The sequence below is a fragment of the Bactrocera oleae genome, chromosome 3 (genome assembly GCF_042242935.1).
Source record: "Bactrocera oleae isolate idBacOlea1 chromosome 3, idBacOlea1, whole genome shotgun sequence".
NCBI lineage: Eukaryota > Metazoa > Arthropoda > Insecta > Diptera > Tephritidae > Bactrocera > Bactrocera oleae.
The window spans coordinates 34,266,334-34,286,046 of record NC_091537.1 but is presented as its reverse complement, the minus strand read 5'-3'; the positions used below and the strand labels follow the sequence as shown (position 1 = coordinate 34,286,046).

General features: G+C 35.7%; 1 protein-coding gene across 16 annotated transcripts in view; it reads left to right on the top strand.

The window, feature by feature from the left end:
• Positions 1 to 8,774: 8,774 nt before the first annotated feature.
• Positions 8,775 to 19,713, top strand: part of yuri (yuri gagarin) — a 282,272-nt gene continuing 271,333 nt past the window's right edge. For 14 of the 16 annotated variants that reach the window (XM_070106439.1, XM_070106436.1, XM_070106437.1 and 11 more), the window contains exons 1-3: positions 8,776 to 9,652; positions 10,458 to 10,751; positions 10,810 to 10,842. In XM_070106439.1, the coding sequence (XP_069962540.1) occupies positions 9,017 to 9,652; positions 10,458 to 10,751; positions 10,810 to 10,842 (963 nt within the window). In that variant the 5' untranslated portion in view covers positions 8,776 to 9,016. Of the gene's footprint in view, positions 9,653 to 10,457; positions 10,752 to 10,809; positions 10,843 to 19,713 lie in introns of all 16 variants that reach the window. The other 2 variants (XM_070106444.1, XM_070106445.1) reach the window with 1 other exon arrangement.

Sequence of the window (19,713 nt, the reverse complement as noted above, 5' to 3'; positions counted from 1 at the left end):
CTATCTGCATCGAAGACTGCAACGCACATCTGTAACTTACGTCCTGCAGTCACACACCGCCTGAAACTTTTTGACGGGCTCTCCAAACATAATTTTTTGATAGACACCGGAGCAGACGCCTCCATAATTCCTAAAATTGTCCAAAACAACATGAAATCATCGACGGTAAAGTTATACGCAGCGAACGGTACCCCGATCACTGTATACGGCGAAGTCCTCCTTAAAATCGATTTAGGCTTAAGACGCGAATTCCTTTGGAATTTTTTGATCGCTGACGTTACGTGCGGAATTATAGGAGCCGACTTTATAAGCCACTATGGGCTACTGGTCGACTTAAAAAGGAAACGATTAGTCGACAACTTAACATCAGTAGCGTCGATAGGAAAACTTGTCAGCAGCGAAGCCTTATCAGTAAAAACATTTGACACGTCCTGCGAATATACGAGCTTACTTAAAGAGTTTGGTAACATAACACGGTTGGCACAACTCGGAAGCACAGCTATGTCCGAGGTGGTCCATCACATCGAAACTCACGGTCCGCCCTTATCAGCACGACCAAGACGTCTTTCTCCAGATAAACTGGCAGCGGCTAAGGCAGAATTTGACAGTCTAATAAAACTGGGCATTTGCCGTCCATCGAGCAGCAGTTGGGCTAGTCCTCTTCACATGGTAAAGAAAGCAGACGGTACATGGCGGCCATGTGGAGATTTCAGAGCACTCAACACCGTTACAATTCCAGACAGGTATCCAATACCCTATCTTCAGGATTTCACTAGCAATCTAAGAGGTAAGACGATCTTTTCCAAGATCGATCTACAAAAAGCCTTCCATCAAGTTCCTGTAAATCCAGAAGACGTACCGAAAACGGCCATCATCACACCTTTCGGCCTATTCGAGTTTTTGTATATGCCCTTTGGTCTTCGTAATGCAGCGCAGACATTACAAAGACTTATACACGAAGTCCTACGAGGACTAGATTTTGTATTCCCGTACATGGACGATATCTGCGTAGCATCATCATCTCTAGACGAACATCTATTACACCTTCGCCGACTTTTTGAACGTCTACAGAAGCACAATTTAAGGATCAACGCTAGCAAGTCTGTCTTTGGAAAAACGGAAATCATCTTTTTAGGTCATACTGTCTCAGCAGAGGGAATAAGACCACTAAAGCACCGCGTACAAGCTATTATAGATCTCGAAAAACCAACTACCGTCAATGGCCTCAAGCGATTCTTAGCCACAATTAACTTCTACAGACGATTCATTCCACACGCCATCGAAACGCAAATACCTCTGTTAGCCATGTGCCCTGGAAACAAAAAGAACGATCGCTCTCAGCTCCAATGGACTGATATTACGACAGCAGCATTTGAAAAATGTAAAACCCAGCTTGCGAATGCCTCTCTTTTGGCACATCCCTCAAAAGACGCTGAGATGTCACTATGGGTCGACGCCTCGGATACAGCCGCAGGAGCTGTTCTGCACCAGGTAACAGGAAGCAACTTTGAAGCGTTAGCATACTTCTCCAAAAAATTCGACAAAACTCAGGTACGTTACAGCACTTATGACAAAGAACTCACAGCGATGTTTATGGCCGTCCGCCATTTTAAATATATGCTGGAAGGACGAACCTGTCACATATATAGCGATCATAAACCACTAATCTATGCATTCCAGAAGAATCCTGAAAAATGCTCGAGTCGTCAAGCTCGCCAACTTGATTACATTTCTCAAATAACCACAGATATTCGCCACGTAGAGGGGAAAGCCAATGTAACAGCTGACATGCTTTCAAGAATAGCACAAATTCACGCAAACAGCATAGACTACTCCAAACTTGCCGAAGACCAGCAAGTCGATCAAGAGCTCAAATTCCTTCGCCAAAACAATAGTAATTCATCTCTTCAGCTAAAATTATTCACAATACCCGGATGCGACAAACAAATAATCTGCGACTCGTCAACTGGCAACATTAGACCATTCATTACAAAGAAGTTTCGTTCTGAGGTGTTACGAACAACTCATGGGCTATGCCATCCAGGTACACGTGCTACAGCCAAACTCCTAACCAGCAGATTCGTCTGGCCTGGAATCCAAAAAGACAGTGTAGCTTTCGCAAGAGCATGCGAGCAATGCCAAAAAGCTAAAATAACTCGACACACATTTACGCCTCTTAAACGCTACGAATCTGGTGACACGCGATTCGATCATATTAACATCGACGTCGTAGGTCCCTTTCCTTTACACGCTGGTAACCGCTACTGTCTCACAATAATTGAACGTTTCTCAAGATGGCCAGAGGCGATTCCCATACCCGACATGACAGCGCCAACCATCGCAAAAGCTTTAATCGTTAATTGGATTGCAAGATTCGGAGTTCCAGCCGTCATTACATCAGATCGCGGTCGTCAATTCACATCCACCCTATTTACAGAGCTGGCAAGGTCGCTCGGCATAACGCATCTGAAGACAACATCGTATCATCCACAGGCAAACGGAATAGTAGAAAGATGGCATCGAACCTTAAAATCATCCATTTTATGCATCAACTCAGAACGTTGGACCGACTTCCTGCCTACTATACTCTTAGGCTTACGAACCGTCTACAAGCAAGACTTAGGAGCATCACCGGCCGAACTAATTTACGGTACGACATTGCGAATTCCTTCAGAATTTTTCACACACGACAGCCGACTCAAAACCCAAACAGAGTTCGTTACCCAACTCCGAGACGTAATGAACACAATCAGACCATCGAAGACAGCATGGCATGGACAGAGGAAAGTATTCGTGCATCCCGACCTTGCGACTTGCCCAAATGTCTTCGTAAGAAACGATTCAGTTCGTCCATCACTTTCGAAACCTTACGAAGGACCGTACACAGTTTTATCACGCGCGGAAAAATATTACACAATCGCAATAAAAGGCAAACCAGAAAACATTTCCATAGACCGATTAAAACCAGCATACCTCCCGTGCGAGGATTTACCGCCACCGACCCGTCAAACCATATCAACTGGGCAAGAACGTCGTAAAGTAACCTTCGTTTCACAGGACTTATGATCATAAGCGATCGCCCAGTCTGAAGGGGGATACTGTGGCAACATCATACACTACCGACAGGCTACAACTATGTTGTACTATGTTGCCGACCGTCAAAACGCACAACACTACCGACCGGCAACCCTTTACTACAATTTTATATTAAAGTCATAAGCAACCCCATTCTCCTTCATCCTGCAATTCTTCCCTTCTTCTCACGGACGCCAAACTGACAAGACGTGCCAGCAGCAGGACCGCCCGCTTCAAACATTATCAACGCAACCATTAAATATATAAATGATCAGGACCGTCCGTCCGTGCAAGCTCTAACTTGAGTAGAAATTGAGATATCTTTATGAAACTTGGTACACATGTTTCTTGATACGTATTCGGACCACTGCCACGCCCACAAAACGCCAATAATCAAAAACAAATAAATTGTCATAACTAAGCTCCAAAATAAGATACAAATCTGGTAGTTGAAATCCAAGAGATTGTCTGTCCGTCCGTCCGTTCAAGCAAAAACTTGGGTAAAAAATTTGATATCTTAATGAAACTTGGTACACGGGTTCCTTGAAAAAAAGTTAGAACGAGTTCGTAGATGGACGTAATCGGATCACTGCCACGCCCACAGAACGTCATTATTCGAAAACCCATAAATAGTAAATAACTAAGCCGCAAACCCCGTGTAGCGGTTTTATTAAAAATAACTAAAACTGCGACAAATCAATAACCAAATGCGTCAGAGACATAAAATTTTACATCCGAGATGACACAAATGCTCTTTATAAGAGCAGGTGTCAAAATTGGACAATGCGCGTGGCACCGCCATTATTTAGGTGAAATTACATATGTATATCCGAACCTACTCCACCAATTTCAAGCAAATTTAGTAAGTAAGACTATTTTGACATTCCCAAGTATCAGTGCGAAATAGATGAAACCGGAAAGTAACCACGCCTACTTCCCCATATAACAATTTAAATTCCATCAGATTCTTTCACTTTTTAGTATACAAATCAAGCACCACTGAATATATCTGTAAAAAATTTTGCACAAATAGTGTATATAAGGTTTGCGTTTTAAATGTAAAAATTTCGAAAATCGGCCCATAACTGATCAAGCCCCCAGATACCGAATATGTGGATCCCAGTGCTTGTTGCTAACTTTTTGCTGAAAAAATCGGGCAATCACAGATTATAATTGAATTTGGGGAAAATGTTTTTTCGATAATAATATACCCTTGTGTCAAAAATGGGTTGAATCGGTCAATACTTCTCTTAGCCCCATATACCTAATATAAAGTTTTTCGAACTTCCAGTTGAATTTATACCACATACATGCATGCTAGTTATTTTAAAGAAATTGAGAAAGCGTGGTTTTCTAATAACAGTGTATCTTTGAGCTAAAAATATATAAAACGGGCGAAAACTTACTTTAGCCCCCATATAGCACATATTCACGATCTAGAAACATTCGGCTGACTTTACTTCATATAAGTATATGTTTATATTTATATATTTATAAAATATAAATGAGCAGTTAATGCAGTCGCCCTTCCATTTCTATGCTCCCATAATTTTTGTTAGACTTGAACTTAGCTCACTTGTTAATATACGGTTTTGCAAACAGCTGAAAATATTTCACCGCTTTTGAGACATGCAAATTGAGAGAGTATAAAATGTTCAGTCACACTCTGACTTATTTCTTCCTTACTAGTTATTGTAGATTCTTGCATATTTGCATCGTTACCATATGCATTATCTTCAAACTTGGGACTAAAATTGGAAAATCTGGGACAGCAGCGAAATAACAACATTGTTTATTGGAAAGTAGTTTATAACATAGTAGTTGATTGTATGCCTTGTATGCATACTAAACAGCTGCACGAATGTACAATATTTGTTTGCGGCTTCAAAACATTCTCTTGTTTTTAGAAACGGAATCGGTCTCTAATTCTATGTAAGCGAATATGAATGAGAATAATTTAGAAGCGGAACAGAATGGAATGGAATGAATATTTTATTTTATTGGATATTTGTATTCTTAATATTCGCAAGGTAGAGTATTTGAGAGTACTCTCAAAGAAATGGAAAATATGAAGTGGCTACCTACATAATATGCAAATATGTATGCATAGAATAATATAAATATTTTGATAAATTGTGAATAAGGCGAAAATTAAGATACTCAAAAATTTTTTATCTAAATTTTTAATTACATTTAGCGGTATTAAATGTAATAATATATACATAAATGAATTCTAATTAAAATTAAGTTGCTTTTACTTTTTTATATTTCTTTTAGCCGCAAAGGATTTAGTTCGAATATCATTTTATTTAAAACAAGAATTGTAATTAATTCAAAGATGTTTTATAATAAAGGGAAAAAAATATGGTGTACAAAATTACGGACTTTTAATACTTCCCAGAAGATAAGGATATTTCTGTTATAAATTTGGCCTTGAAAATATTAGTAGCGGGTATTCAATACATTCTGGCAGATTAGGGAACTCCCGTATTAAGTATTTCTTTGAAACCATTAAGCGGGTATTATGCATATTGTTCTACCACGTTCATGGTTATAATGATAATGAGCGACAAAAGAGTCCCCATTTAAACGCAGTAATAGGATAATGCACTACTTGCCGGATTTGCTAATATTTTGCACTATACTTTGTAAAGAAGCGGAAATTCATCCTTATGCAATTCCCACCAAGTTGGATTACAAATTGACTGACATTTCACGAAATCACTGAAAAGCTCATTACTTTCTAATTCCATTTGCACTACATATATTTCCGTCATTATCTCCGTCTGATATATAAGTTATTTTATTTAATATGCTCCAAATGAACTGTTGCATCTGTGCAGAAGTTTAAAGCGGTGTTGCGCTAAATGCGCGTACAGTTTTGCAATTGTTGACAAAAGGACTTGCATATAAGTTATGGTGTAGTGCACTTCTGTGCTTTATTGAGTCTGATTAGAACTAATTTACATTACAAAATTAACTTAAAGCTAAACCTAATAGTTGAACCCATAAGCTACAAAGCTATAGCCGGCAAGCCGACTCAGCATAAGCGATAACGTAGACATTTGCAGCATAGTCAAATATCAGGCTACCGCAGCTGACCTAGTAATCAGGCCACTGAACTCCTGCGTCAGCGGAGGAAATGGGTAAAGGTAACTACAAGTTTCTTAATTCTTATGTGATAACTTATATTCTAACATCAAATTCATGCATTTATCTTTAATTTGGGTCTTTTCTTCTTCACTAAATTGCAATAGTTGATTTGCAGGTGGAAACAAAAACAGCGCAATTTAATTTCATAACAACTGATTCCAAATAATTTGTTAAGCTTTCTTTTAATGTCTTTATAATAGTTGAGTCTGCTATATTTACTGTACACTTTTTTTTAGCTTATGTACATAAATAATTGATAAATGCAATGTCGGATGTTTATCACTTTCTAATTGCTTAGAAGCTTCTTCAACACATTTCAATAAGGGAAGATATAGTTTTATATATCTTAGGTTTATACTATCAAATATCTGTATTTGATTACTTTCCTCTAAAATTTTAAAAATCTCCATCCAGTTATTTTCAATGGACTCGAATAAATAATAATAAGTGTTCCAACAGGCCGGTGAATAACTTTTTAAGGTTGTTGGTAGAAAAGAGTTTTTGCCGGATTTTTTAATATATTGAACCAGTTCTGAGTACAAACGGCATAAATTTAATATTACATATATACTTTGCACGGACTTTTGCAATACATCGTTAATCAGATGATTTATGCGTTTAATGTGGTTGTAAGTCCGAAAAGCTGCAAGCATGTTTGAACCTTTATCTGTTACAATAAACGTGTTTCTGGAGAACTTGCAGTTGAATTCTTGTAGCAATGGCTTTACTTTTCGTAAGATGTTGTCATCTAAAAATATTATTATAAATGTAATGCATTTGCTGAAGCGACGTTTATATATGACTTTTGTTATTTTGTGCTTTAAAAGGTTGTAGAAAAATAAAATTTATTTACGTGTAAATTTTTCTGCTTCCATAGATTGTAGTCCTAGCAAACGTTTCACCAAATTACCTTCCTTTAAATAGTGAATGGTAACAGCTATATATGTTTTTTTGAAGAAATTGTCGGTCTAAAGATCAGACGTCATTCCAAAACCAATATCTCTTATCGCACTCATTTCCAACTTAGTTTTTTCAAAATAAATTTCATATACTCTATTAATATTTCTTGATATAGTGGTCAGATGAGCAAGTTATCAATATCAACAATAGAAGCAAATTTTGTTCTAATACTTATAGAATATTTTATAAATTCCTTAAACCAACTATCCTCAACGGTTCTATAAGGTCTAGTATTTACTGCACACCATAGAGAAAAAATGCTTACCATCTTCCTTTTCGATTCTGGATCAACTTGCAATTTATCAACTGACGCTTGTGAAGAGCTTTCTAAAATGTAGCATTTATGTACTCCTGTTGTTATACTTATAATTGTTTAACTGTTTAATGTCAATTTTGTATGTTCCGTTTTGCAGTCTTTTTTTTATTATTCTTTTTTATTACAAAAACCCACAATTCAATATTTATATTAAAACAATCCAATTATGCCACTACTGTGCTTGAAAAATAACACTTCAATAAAATCAGATATAGAAACTCGAAATGAAGGAATATAAATTAAGAAAACTGTTACATATTTGTTTTTTAAACACTTGCCAATCTATGCACAATCGTCGCAATATCCTTTTCTTGTATTCATAGCTGCGCTTGACATAGAGTACTCTCAAGTACTCGCTTATTTAAAGTTGAAAAAGCGAAACCAAAGAGAAACGAGAATAAAGAATACTCCGTTAAAAAAATGATAATACGCATTCCATTCGTCAAATATTTTACTCTCACTAATTTGAATACTCTTATAGATATCTCTTGCAAATATTGTACATGTTTTGAGAGTAAAGAGAATGATTCCTAAAACGAATACATTCGTGCAGTTGTTTAGTGAGTATAAGCGGATCACTGTTTTCATTAGGGTGCGTACGTGAAAATTTTTTGTCCTTTGTGTTTACAATTATTCTGTCTTCTTATGCAATATTCGTTATTCTACATATCAGTAAATTTAATGTATCTTTATAATTCTTATTTCTTTATATTTGAGCACTATCTTGGAATGTCAAAAAGAAATATACTATATTAATATACTAACATAAATAACCGCAATGATAATTTTTGACTTGATATTGCAGTGAACCGGTTAAAAACCTTCCGTTAAGGACCTGTTGCGGTCATTTGATCTTGCGATAACCGAATTATGGGCATTAAACAAATTATGACATTTTTACGAAAGAAGATATAATATAAACCAAAAAGCCATCCCTTGGTTAAGTTCATGAATTTAAACATATACATATATGTACGTACATATATTTTAAAGAGTGAATCATTAGAGTATTTATAATTTTTTCTTTTAATTACTAAAGTTCTACCCATATATGCAAACGTATGTATGTATGCATCAAACGGCTTATTTGTGGGAATGTTTGCCAATTACCAGTTTTATCTACAATAAAAGCCAAATTGTCTATATTATAAATAAAAGCCAGAGGTTAGAACGCATTAGTATTAGTACTGCCCAATGCACAAATTCAGGCACAATTCAAATATGAAACGCACATAAACGATTAATATCACATTCGTTTTTAATACGGTCACAATCAACAATTTGACTTGGAATTGAGTGTCACGCATACATTGTGTATGCCAAAAATATTAAAAAAATTTTATAAAAAAGCATAAATACGACAAAATCTAAAATACACATGAACACCAAAAATTAGTATATTAAAATTTTTTTATTTAGGTAACGTTTAAAAACTCAACTTGCCCTAGCAGATAAACAACAAATTGAAGATCATATAAAATCGACATTAGGAAGGAGTAGCATTCATTTTACATGAATCAAAATCCTAGTAAAAATCGCAATATGAGTGGCAGTCTCAAGAATTCAACTCCTCAAACCCCCAACACATGTTCGCAAGTTCCTAGCCGACCACGTAACCGCCAATTTCGTTTAATGTCAACATCAGTAAATGAAGAGGAATTAACTCCAAATTCACCGCCCACTATTCTTAACATAGTGGTACCCAGTCAAATAGGCAGTGAAACGTCCGTTGTAAGTGCTGGTTTCAATGCAGCATCGTTAAATGTGGTCACAAAATCGTCAGTGCCGTTTGTGTCGTCACCGATGTTAGATTCGCATGAGTACTATGAGAATTCACAACATCCTCAATATGATTCGTGGCTTGAACAATCTCATTCAACCATTAAATCGTCCACAAAGAAGTGCCAGTCAAAATCTACCAAAACTGAAAAAGCCTTTTCTAAGGAGGAAAGCTTTGAATCTCAACAATCAGCTTCAATTTGTCATCCTTGTAAACCCCCGCAACATGATGTAAGCTATTTGAAGCAGCGTCAGTATCGTTCTGAAACGGGAAATTGTGGAGATGCAGCTAAATTGAATGGGCAATTAAATGAAATGTTTGTTCGACGCTTCATAGACATTGAAAATGTGGCGCAAGGCGACACGGATGTAAGTAAGCGAATAAATGTTTTAGGCTCATATATTAATATATAAGTATATTAAAGTATAAACTTATGAAACGATTTATTTATATGGCTTCAGTATTTCATACAATTATCTACACAAGTTATACCTGATGAAGTAGAGTGGAACTCGAATCAAAATGTGATTTTGTAAGATTATTTCCTTCGCCATGTCAGCTAGTGTAGTGTAGAAATAAGATAGTTGTTTGGCTAGTTGGGCTTGATTTTTATAGTAGTTGAAGTTTGGTATTCACATATATATGTATATATACTTACAAGGAGAGGTTGTTGATTTTAATCAATTTATATAAACAATTCTAACTGTGACAAGATTGCTAAATTTGACCTAATTTTCCCATTTACTTGATCGATTGGTAACTATTATGCTGTTATGTTGTTCTACATATCAGGGCGTAATTAATGTTTTAATATTAACAATACTTACGCTTTCAACTTAAACCAATTCTGGACAACGGTGTTCATGATTTGAATTTTATTTTGTGGTACACAAATGATAATAAAGATACGACGAAAGTAGAAATAAATAATATACAAAATACACACGTAACAAGTAAGAGGGTGTCCATTTCATGCAGAACTGATTCTTATATTCGCATTCTTGATTTTGATTTTAATATGGTTTATTTTAAGTATTATTCTGAAATAAATGATACCTCATGTACAGAGAAAGTGGCAAAGTTATTTAAATTAATACCACTTCTATAAATTTGATTATTGACATTATGGAGGTAAACTTATCAAAACAATAAACTAATTTTTATTTTAAAAAGATCAAGCTTGTAACTTATCAGGAATGGGTGACTATGCTAATGCAAATCAACGAAGTTATCATTGCTAATATGACAGATCTAGAGAGCGAGGTAGCAGAAAGGCTAGAATGCATGAAACGTCGGATTCAATCTAGCTGTAGCCAAACCAGCAATAATGAACATAAATATCGCCAGGACATTTGTTCGCTAATGAAACTCATAAAAAACGCATATCGTCATGATAACTGGGATATTCAAGGACTTGAATTTCAGACTGTAAATCTAACTGAGATTTTGGGCATGAGAAATACTACTGTATGTTAAGATGTATAATATAAATAATTTCATAACTATGTAATTCTATTACTTACAGTGTTCGGACCCAGAAAAATCAAACATTATGAGGGTGAGTGGATATTTGCTTTTTAAGTTAAATGGCTGATATTAACAGAAAAAAAAGTTTTTTTCCGATGACAAATACTTACGAATTTCGACATTATCCACACGCATATCTTATATAACGATACTTCAAATCTATGCAGTATCAATTTCTTTCTTAATAAAACAAAAAATAACAAGTAAGGAAGGGCTAAATTCGGATGTAACCAAATATTTTATACTCTCGCAAAGTCAAATGGTATACTCGTTTGAAATTTCTTCGTGGATTGACTGATATTTTCGGTAGAAGGTCAACTATAGGCACTGGGGTCCACATATTCAGTACTTAGGGGCTTGAACAGTTTTGGTTCGATTTAGACAATTTTTGGTCACAAGGTGGCATACTTTAAACGTATTATTCACGCAAAGTTTTACCCCGATATAAACATTGTTGCTTGATATGCATAGTGGAAAGAGAAAGAATCAGATGGAATTGCAAATGGTGTTATATGGGAAATAGCCGTGGTTGTAGTCCGATTTCGCCCATTTTCGCAATATAACATAGAAATATGAAAGGAACGTTATGCACTGAATTTGGTTGAAATCGGTTAAGCAGATCCCAAGATATAGGTTTTCACCTAAAAGTGGGTGGTGCCACGCCCACTGTCTAATTTTGAACGCGATTCCCATAAAGTCATCTCATATTATCGCAGAGATAAAATTTAATGTATCTGGTGTTTTAAGTGCTCCATTTATCGCGCTTTGAGTAGTTTTTAACAGTACCGTTATATGGGGAGTGGGCGGAGTTGCCACCCGATTTCAACTATTTTCACACTGTAGAGGTTCTAAAAACATTTGCTTCCAGTGAATTTTGTTATTATAGCATTAGCGGTTTAGGAGATATGCACATTAAACCTATTAGGGGCGTGACCACGCCTACTTTAAAAAATTTTCTAAACTGCAGATGCCCCTCTTTAATGTGAGCCTGTGTACCAAATAACAGTCTTGTATCTTATTGCGGAGCTTAGTTATGGCAATTTATTTGTTTTTGATTAATGGCGTTTTGTGGGCGTGGCAGTGGTCCGATTACGCCCATACCAACCGTCTCACGGTACCAAGAAACATGTGTACCAAGTTTCATAAAGATATCTCAATTTTTACTCAAGTTAGAGCTTGCACGGACGGACGGACAGACAGTCACCCGGATTTCAACTCGTCTCTTCATCCTGATCATTTATATATAAGGTTGTCAAATATTTGCTCTTCATTCAATGCTTTATAAAAAGTGTTACAGTGATCGGATTTAGTTAAAATATGCGCCGTTTTGTTCGATGATCTGCTTCCATCTGGACGGCAACTTCATAATACCTTCCTCGTAGAAGCCCCCCTCCTTATTTGCGAAGAATTCGGACAGCCACTTTTCACAAGCCTCTTTTGAGTTCAACTTCACACCACCAAGGGCATTCGCCATGGACAGGAACAGGTGGTAATCACTTGGCGCTACGTCCTAGCTATATGGTGGATGCGATAAAACCTCCCATCCGAGCTCCCGTAGCTTCTGACGAGTCATCAACGAAGTGTGTGGTCTAGCGTTGTCCTGGTGGAACACTACACCCATCCTGTTGGCCAATTCTGGACGCTTCTGGTCGATCGCCTGCTTCAAGCGGTCCAGTTGTTCGCAGTAGATGGTAGAATTAAGCGTCTGGCCATATGGGAGCAGCTCATAGTGGATGATTCCCTTCCAATCCCACCAAACACACAGCAAAACCTTCCTGGCCGTCAATCCCGGCTTGGCCACTGTTTGGGACGATTCACCGGCCTTCGACCACGACCGTTTTCGCTTGATATTGTCGTATGTGATCCATTTTTCGTCGCCAGTCACCATCCGCTTCAAGAATGGGACGAGTTCGTTCCGTTTCAGCAGCATATCGCAGGCGTTGATTCGGTCCAGAAGGTTTTTTTGCGTTAAATTATGCGGCACCCAAACATCAAACCTTTTTTTGTATCCAGCCTTATGCAGATTGTTCAAAATGGTTTGGTGACTAACTAACTCCTGGGCGATGTCACGAGATGCCATATGCCGGTCTAACTAGATGTATTCCATGATTTGATCGGTATTTATCGTCACAGGTCTTCCGCCGGCTGGCTTATCCATGGTGTCGTTTTCACCGGCTCTGAATCGTCGAAACCATTCCTCCGCGGTTCGAAGTGATAGAGTACCATCCCCCAAAACACCATTAATCTCACGGAACGTTTCTCTAGCGGATTTGCCTTTAACGAAGGAAAACTTTAAAATAGCGCGAATTTCGGCGTTAGTGAACTCCATGTTTACACGTCTATAACTGTTGCACGCAATATCCACACTAATCATGCATAGAGTTGTTTTGTAGGTTATGCCAAGACCTTTCAAATTATGTATAGTGTTGCCAGATACGAGCTCTGTAGCGCTTTGTACATAGCCGCGAAATTCATAAGACAAAAAAGCGGAAGGGAGATATTTGACAACCTTATATATAACCCTATATCTAACAGCAAACATATGTATGCACAAAAAATAAGGAAGAGCTCAGATAAGAAGAAAGAGAATATAGAGGAATATAACTCAGTTTAATGAGAGTAAAAGGATAAGTATTAAGGATATTTTTACTTTTGCAACATGTTGCAACAGAGAGTATAATGTTTTTGTTCACCTGACGGTTGTTTATAACATCTAGAATGAATCGTGATGTACAAGTATATCATCGTGATGTATGGCACTCCATATATACATTTGTACATCAAAATGACCAGACGAGCTGATCGTCCAAATTGGACAATGGGCGTTACAACGTCCACCTTTAGACAAGACCGCCGAAAGAAAAACTGGGTCCAGGGGTAAATACATCTAATACTTTATAAACTTTATTAACTATCTTCCCACATACTACTTCAATGTTTTTAAAGAATAAGTCAAATACAACGTAGTGTTTTATGTTCTCATCACATCTGAATTAAAATTGATTTCTTGTTGATGTTGGGTGGAACAAATTTGTTTTGTACGATTTTGAAAATCAATAATGTATAAATCAGTTTATACATATGTAGACTTTCAGTAAAAAATATTTTTCAGATTATACCGGAATATATGAATATTGGGATAGCAAGGCTTGACAGTTAATAAGGAGATAGAAAAATCTCATTCAAACATTTATTTATCGATCTAATTAATTAAAAAGGGTTCTTTTAAAATCTATTGACTACTATGATTAAGTTTTTGAACATGCAGTTTAAAAGCCTCCAATCTTTAATTATTTGAAACTTAGAAGTTTCGATAATACAGGGTAGCTAGTCCTGAAATCTTGCCCTGTTACTATTATGATCGATTTAAATTTTTGATTTTTTCTAGAAACGGGTAAAATGCAAAATATTCTCAAAGCGATGCAAATATTTAGGAAAAGTGCTCCTAATTTTCGAACATTGATGGCATTCAATAAGTAGCATGGAGTAAGACGGGTTTCAAAATTTGCATTGTAAACGTGTCTAAGGTGAATAGCTTCTTTGAACAACTCAACAGTTACATTAACGGAATACTTTTTAGAAAATCAGCTGCGTTGAGTTAATCTTTTTTCATATTATGAAACTGCCATAGAAATGAGAACGATTTCTTTTGAATTCAATTTCCTCTTTTCTGTAATTTTCACACACTTCTTTATTCGTCGTTTCCGTGTTTTCTTTTTTGCTCATGGTAAAATCGATTCGACATGCTCTAAATTCTCTTTGGCAATTTTGCATTCTATCAACGTCGCGACGAGTTTCTGCCGTAAGGTTGAGTTTTTTAACTTTTTTCAAAGCGTTTATCAATCCGGGAAGATGTTTCGCAAATGGCTTGACAGCCACGATACTAGCAGTTCACCTTGCACTGCTACTGAAAATAATGAAACATTTTTGAACGACAACAAAAAAGTTATTGCTCGAGGACAGCATTCATCCTGGTCGACTCCAACCAAATTCAGCTTGTGGGCACGACAGGTCGAAATAACTGCATACTTATTTTTACGTTGGATGTAATTTTGCGCTCTTTCATTTTTACCGCTCATATTACTACCATTATTAGAGCCCTGTCCACGTCAATCTTCCAATGTTTTACAAATTAAAGCGGCAATAGCTTTTATGGTTTTTTCGTGACAATCTACAAAAGCGAGTAAACGTTCCTTTATCGGTAATCACAACGTTTAAATAAATGTTCGAATTAATCCCCTATCAAAGACATTCTAATTTTTAACCATTCTCTTAATTTTTTTGGAAAATACTAGCTGTAATCCTATATCTCAGAAAGTACTTGACCAATTTCCACCAAATTTGGTGCATAAAATTAGCTGGATTTTCTTTTGTCAGATTTTGAAAAGGGGCGAAACCCAATTACAATCGCGCCTACTATGCATGGGAATATATTATAACAAATTTTAAATTCTATTTGGTTTTTTCATTGCACAGTATTTACCTTACCTTTACGTTATCAGAATATAACTTTTCAAGAGTCTAGATGTCGAGTATGTTACCCCAGTGCCTATGGCTGCATTTTTACCAAAAAAATCGGTCAATCTGTGAGCAATCTTAATGAAACTCGGAGATCATCTTTTTCTGGCAATAATATGTGGTGATACATAAAATTGATAAAAACACGCCCATACTACCCCTGCTTCCATACACCTAATGTACGAATTTCAAACTTCCGGTTGGATTTATACCGTATATATCGGTAATTATATAAAATTAGTTTTCTTTATTATTTATATATATTATTATATATATTCTATGAATGATATTATTGGTTATACGATAAATGAACTGCATATTATTGCTATTTACTATTTTTCTAATTCTTCTGTTAACAAGTATTCATCCATTGAAAACTATATACATACATATGTATGTACTTGTACAGAATTATGACAGAGCAATTAACTTTTTCGACCTCTTTATTAATTTCATGTTGGCAGCATGGATTTTATAAATGGAAAACTATACTAACAAATTCGCTTTAATTGGTGAACAATGTATCAATGGGTTTAGAAAAAATAAGTTACTAATGTTTTGTATTTAGACTTCAGCAAATCATTCGAAAGTACAAATGAAACAATTCCCATGGAAAAACTTGACTTCCTTGGGTTTTAACCAAGATTTTTATACTCTTTCAACATGTTGCTACAAAGTATTATATAATAGTTTTGTTCACCTAATGGTTGTTTGTATCACCTTAAACTAATCGAGATATAATACTTAATTTGCCTTAGACAAATTTAAGTTTAGTTTGTACTATGATTATTTGTTTATTAGATATTTAATTTGCAGATTTGGAAGTATTTTAGATGATAGAAGTAGTCAGATGGTTTGTTGCAGCTAAATATCGAGAATCTGCGTTGTTGTAAGTGAGGGCAGCGAGGATATGAGGTATTGTGAAGTCTTTCGAACCATTCAAGTGTATGTCCAATCCTGATGCGTATGAATGTTTTTATATTCTTACAGGGTATGATATTAGAATACTGTGGTTTTAGGCCAGATGGGTTTGAGAGTTTATAGTGATGATTGCTGTGCCTCCAATCGTTTAGACAACAGTCGGTGATGTGTTTTTTAACATAGTACTTAATATCTTTTGTGGTAAAGTATGGAGACGTATGCAGAGGTTCTTTGTTTGCTTCTTTCGCTCGTTTGTCGGCTATTTCGTTGCCTTGGATTCCTGCATGACCGGCTATCCACATAATTTTGATTATGTTGTTGTATTTATAAATAAGATTTTTTATTTTTGTGATCAGGGCGTAGAGTTTGATTGGTTAAAAATGGCATCTATGACGGATTTGCTGTCGCTGCAAATAATGGTTTTCCTTCCATTGTTAGAGGCAGACAGTACCGCTTCTAATATAGCAGCTGTTTCAGCTGTAAATACCGAGCAGCAAAGGCAGCTATGGTGACACCGATCTTGTTTGTCAGACCAAATGTGGTGGAGGTATCACTATTAGATCCGTCTGTAAAGATAAACTCCCAATCATCTGTGTATGGTTGTAGAGTTTTTTTGTATATCTGGACATATTCGGTGTTACTCGTAGATTGCTTGCGATGTTGTTGTGTAACGTTAATACAACATGACGATAATGTCATGGAAGGCGGAGTTAGTGGGGGTTCAACCAATGTAGGGCTTGTAATTATTCCTAGTTGTTTGGAAATAGTGAGACAACGCAGAATGGTTGAAGGTTTGTTGTGTCTGCGGGAACATTGTAGGGTACTATTTACGGTATTAAGTGTTAACTCGTTTCTACATAAAAGTAATTTTGGGATGAGTAACAGTGTGTTATGTGTGGTCCTTTGCAGAATATCTGGTAATCCGGATTGTAATAAAATTGCTTTAATTGGTGATGTTGGAAAGGCACGAATACTCCTAATAGTTTAAAAGTTTTATATGCGTTTTGGCACAGTGGCCGTATATTTCAAGTTCATTGTTAATTTATGATAGCAATAAGCGCCTACTATGCATGGGAATATATTATAACAAATTTTAAATTCTATTTGGTTTTTTCATTGCACAGTATTTACCTAGAGAGCCAATGACGTTATCAGAATATAACTTTTCAAGAGTCTAGATGTCGAGTATGTTACCCCAGTGCCTATGGCTGCATTTTTACCAAAAAAATCGGTCAATCTGTGAGCAATCTTAATGAAACTCGGAGATCATCTTTTTCTGGCAATAATATGTGGTGATACATAAAATTGATAAAAACACGCCCATACTACCCCTGCTTCCATACACCTAATGTACGAATTTCAAACTTCCGGTTGGATTTATACCGTATATATCGGTAATTATATAAAATTAGTTTTATTTATTATTTATATATATTATTATATATATTCTATGAATGATATTATTGGTTATACGATAAATGAACTGCATATTATTGCTATTTACTATTTTTCTAATTCTTCTGTTAACAAGTATTCATCCATTGAAAACTATATACATACATATGTATGTACTTGTACATATTTCTGATAGAATTATGACAGAGCAATTAACTTTTTCGACCTCTTTATTAATTTCATGTTGGCAGCATGGATTTTATAAATGGAAAACTATACTAACAAATTCGCTTTAATTGGTGAACAATGTATCAATGGGTTTAGAAAAAATAAGCTACTAATGTTTTGTATTTAGACTTCAGCAAATCATTCGAAAGTACAAATGAAACAATTCCCATGGAAAAACTTGACTTCCTTGGGTTTTAACCAAGATTTTTATACTCTTTCAACATGTTGCTACAAAGTATTATATAATAGTTTTGTTCACCTAATGGTTGTTTGTATCACCTTAAACTAATCGAGATAGATATAATTTTATATATTATATTATATATAAATGATCAGGATGACAAAAAGAGTTGAAATCCGGGTGATTGTCTGTTCATTCGACCGTCCGTCCGTCTGTCCGTCCAAGCTATAACTTGAGTTAAAATTAGGATACCTTGATGAAATTTAGTACACAAGTTCGGTATGGTAGATGTATTATTATAAACTACAATACCATAAATCAGCCGAAAATTAAGGTATAAAACTGTACTTTGCTACAATAAATCGCGTTAATGCGAATACTTGTGGTTTGAAAATCCTTAAGAAAGCTGTAGTGGCCCCGTCCTCTAATAGGATTAATGTACATATTTTCCAAACACAGGTAAGATTTTTCAGTGTAAAAATAGGTGAAATCGTAAGATAACCCCACCCACTGCCCATATAACAGCTTTGTTGAAAACTACTAAAAGTACGATAAATCAATAAATAAATGCGTCAGAGACTGTTACTTTTACACCCGGCATTGTAGAAGAAAGCTTTTTAAGAGTTAGAATCAAAATCGGAAAGGGGCCTGGTACCGGTATATAATATTATCCTGAAATTTCTATATTTTAGTGCGAAATCGGACAGTCACTACGCCCATTTCCCAATATAACACAATTTTAAATTCAGATTGTTTTACTTTTCAGTATAAAAATCAAGCACCACCGAATATATCTGGATAAAACTTTGCACAAATAGTGACTTTAAGGTTTGCCATCTCAATTCTAAAAATAAAAAATAAAATCGGACCATAACTGATCAGGCTCTCAGTGTTGGTTGCTAATTTTTTACCGAAAATATTGGTCAATGTAAAAAATATATAAATAAAGTTCGAAGAGTATCCTTTTCTGATAATAGTACGTCGTGTGTAAAAAACGGGTTGAATCGGGTCAATACTTTATACCGCATCTATCGGCCAATATATGGGTTATTTTAGTAAAAGTGAGTGAGCGTATTTTTCTAACAAGAGTGTATCTTTGCACCTAACATGAATAAAATCAGGTGAAAACTTACCCTAGCCTCCATACAACTAACATAAAACATTTGGTTGACTTTAGTTCTTATATGATTTTATGTGAGGTACCTTGAAATTCAGAAACATCTTTTTCTGATAATAATATGTTCTAGTGCAAAAAATAGATAAAATCGGGTCAATACTACATGAGGAAGTTTTCAAAGTGCACGGACGTGTTTGGACAATAATAATAACAAATGTAAACGAAATATAAGTGAAAAACAAGTGGGCAAAACAAAATAACAATAACCACAATGAGTGCTGCGCAGCCTCATCAACAAGGCTTAAGGCATTCCTTGATGAATCTTTCAGTTTCGTGAATCCATCAAAATTAACTCCTATCAACATAAAAACAAACGGTAATAAGATGAGTCATAGCAGCGATCAGCAGGAGACGAGCGGAATCAGAGGACACCGTCAAGCATGCATTCTCGGAAAGCGAAGGAAAACAGAATAGATGGTGAGAATGTACCACTTAAAAAAGGACAGTCTGATCAAATTGGTATTGACCGCTACATTAATATA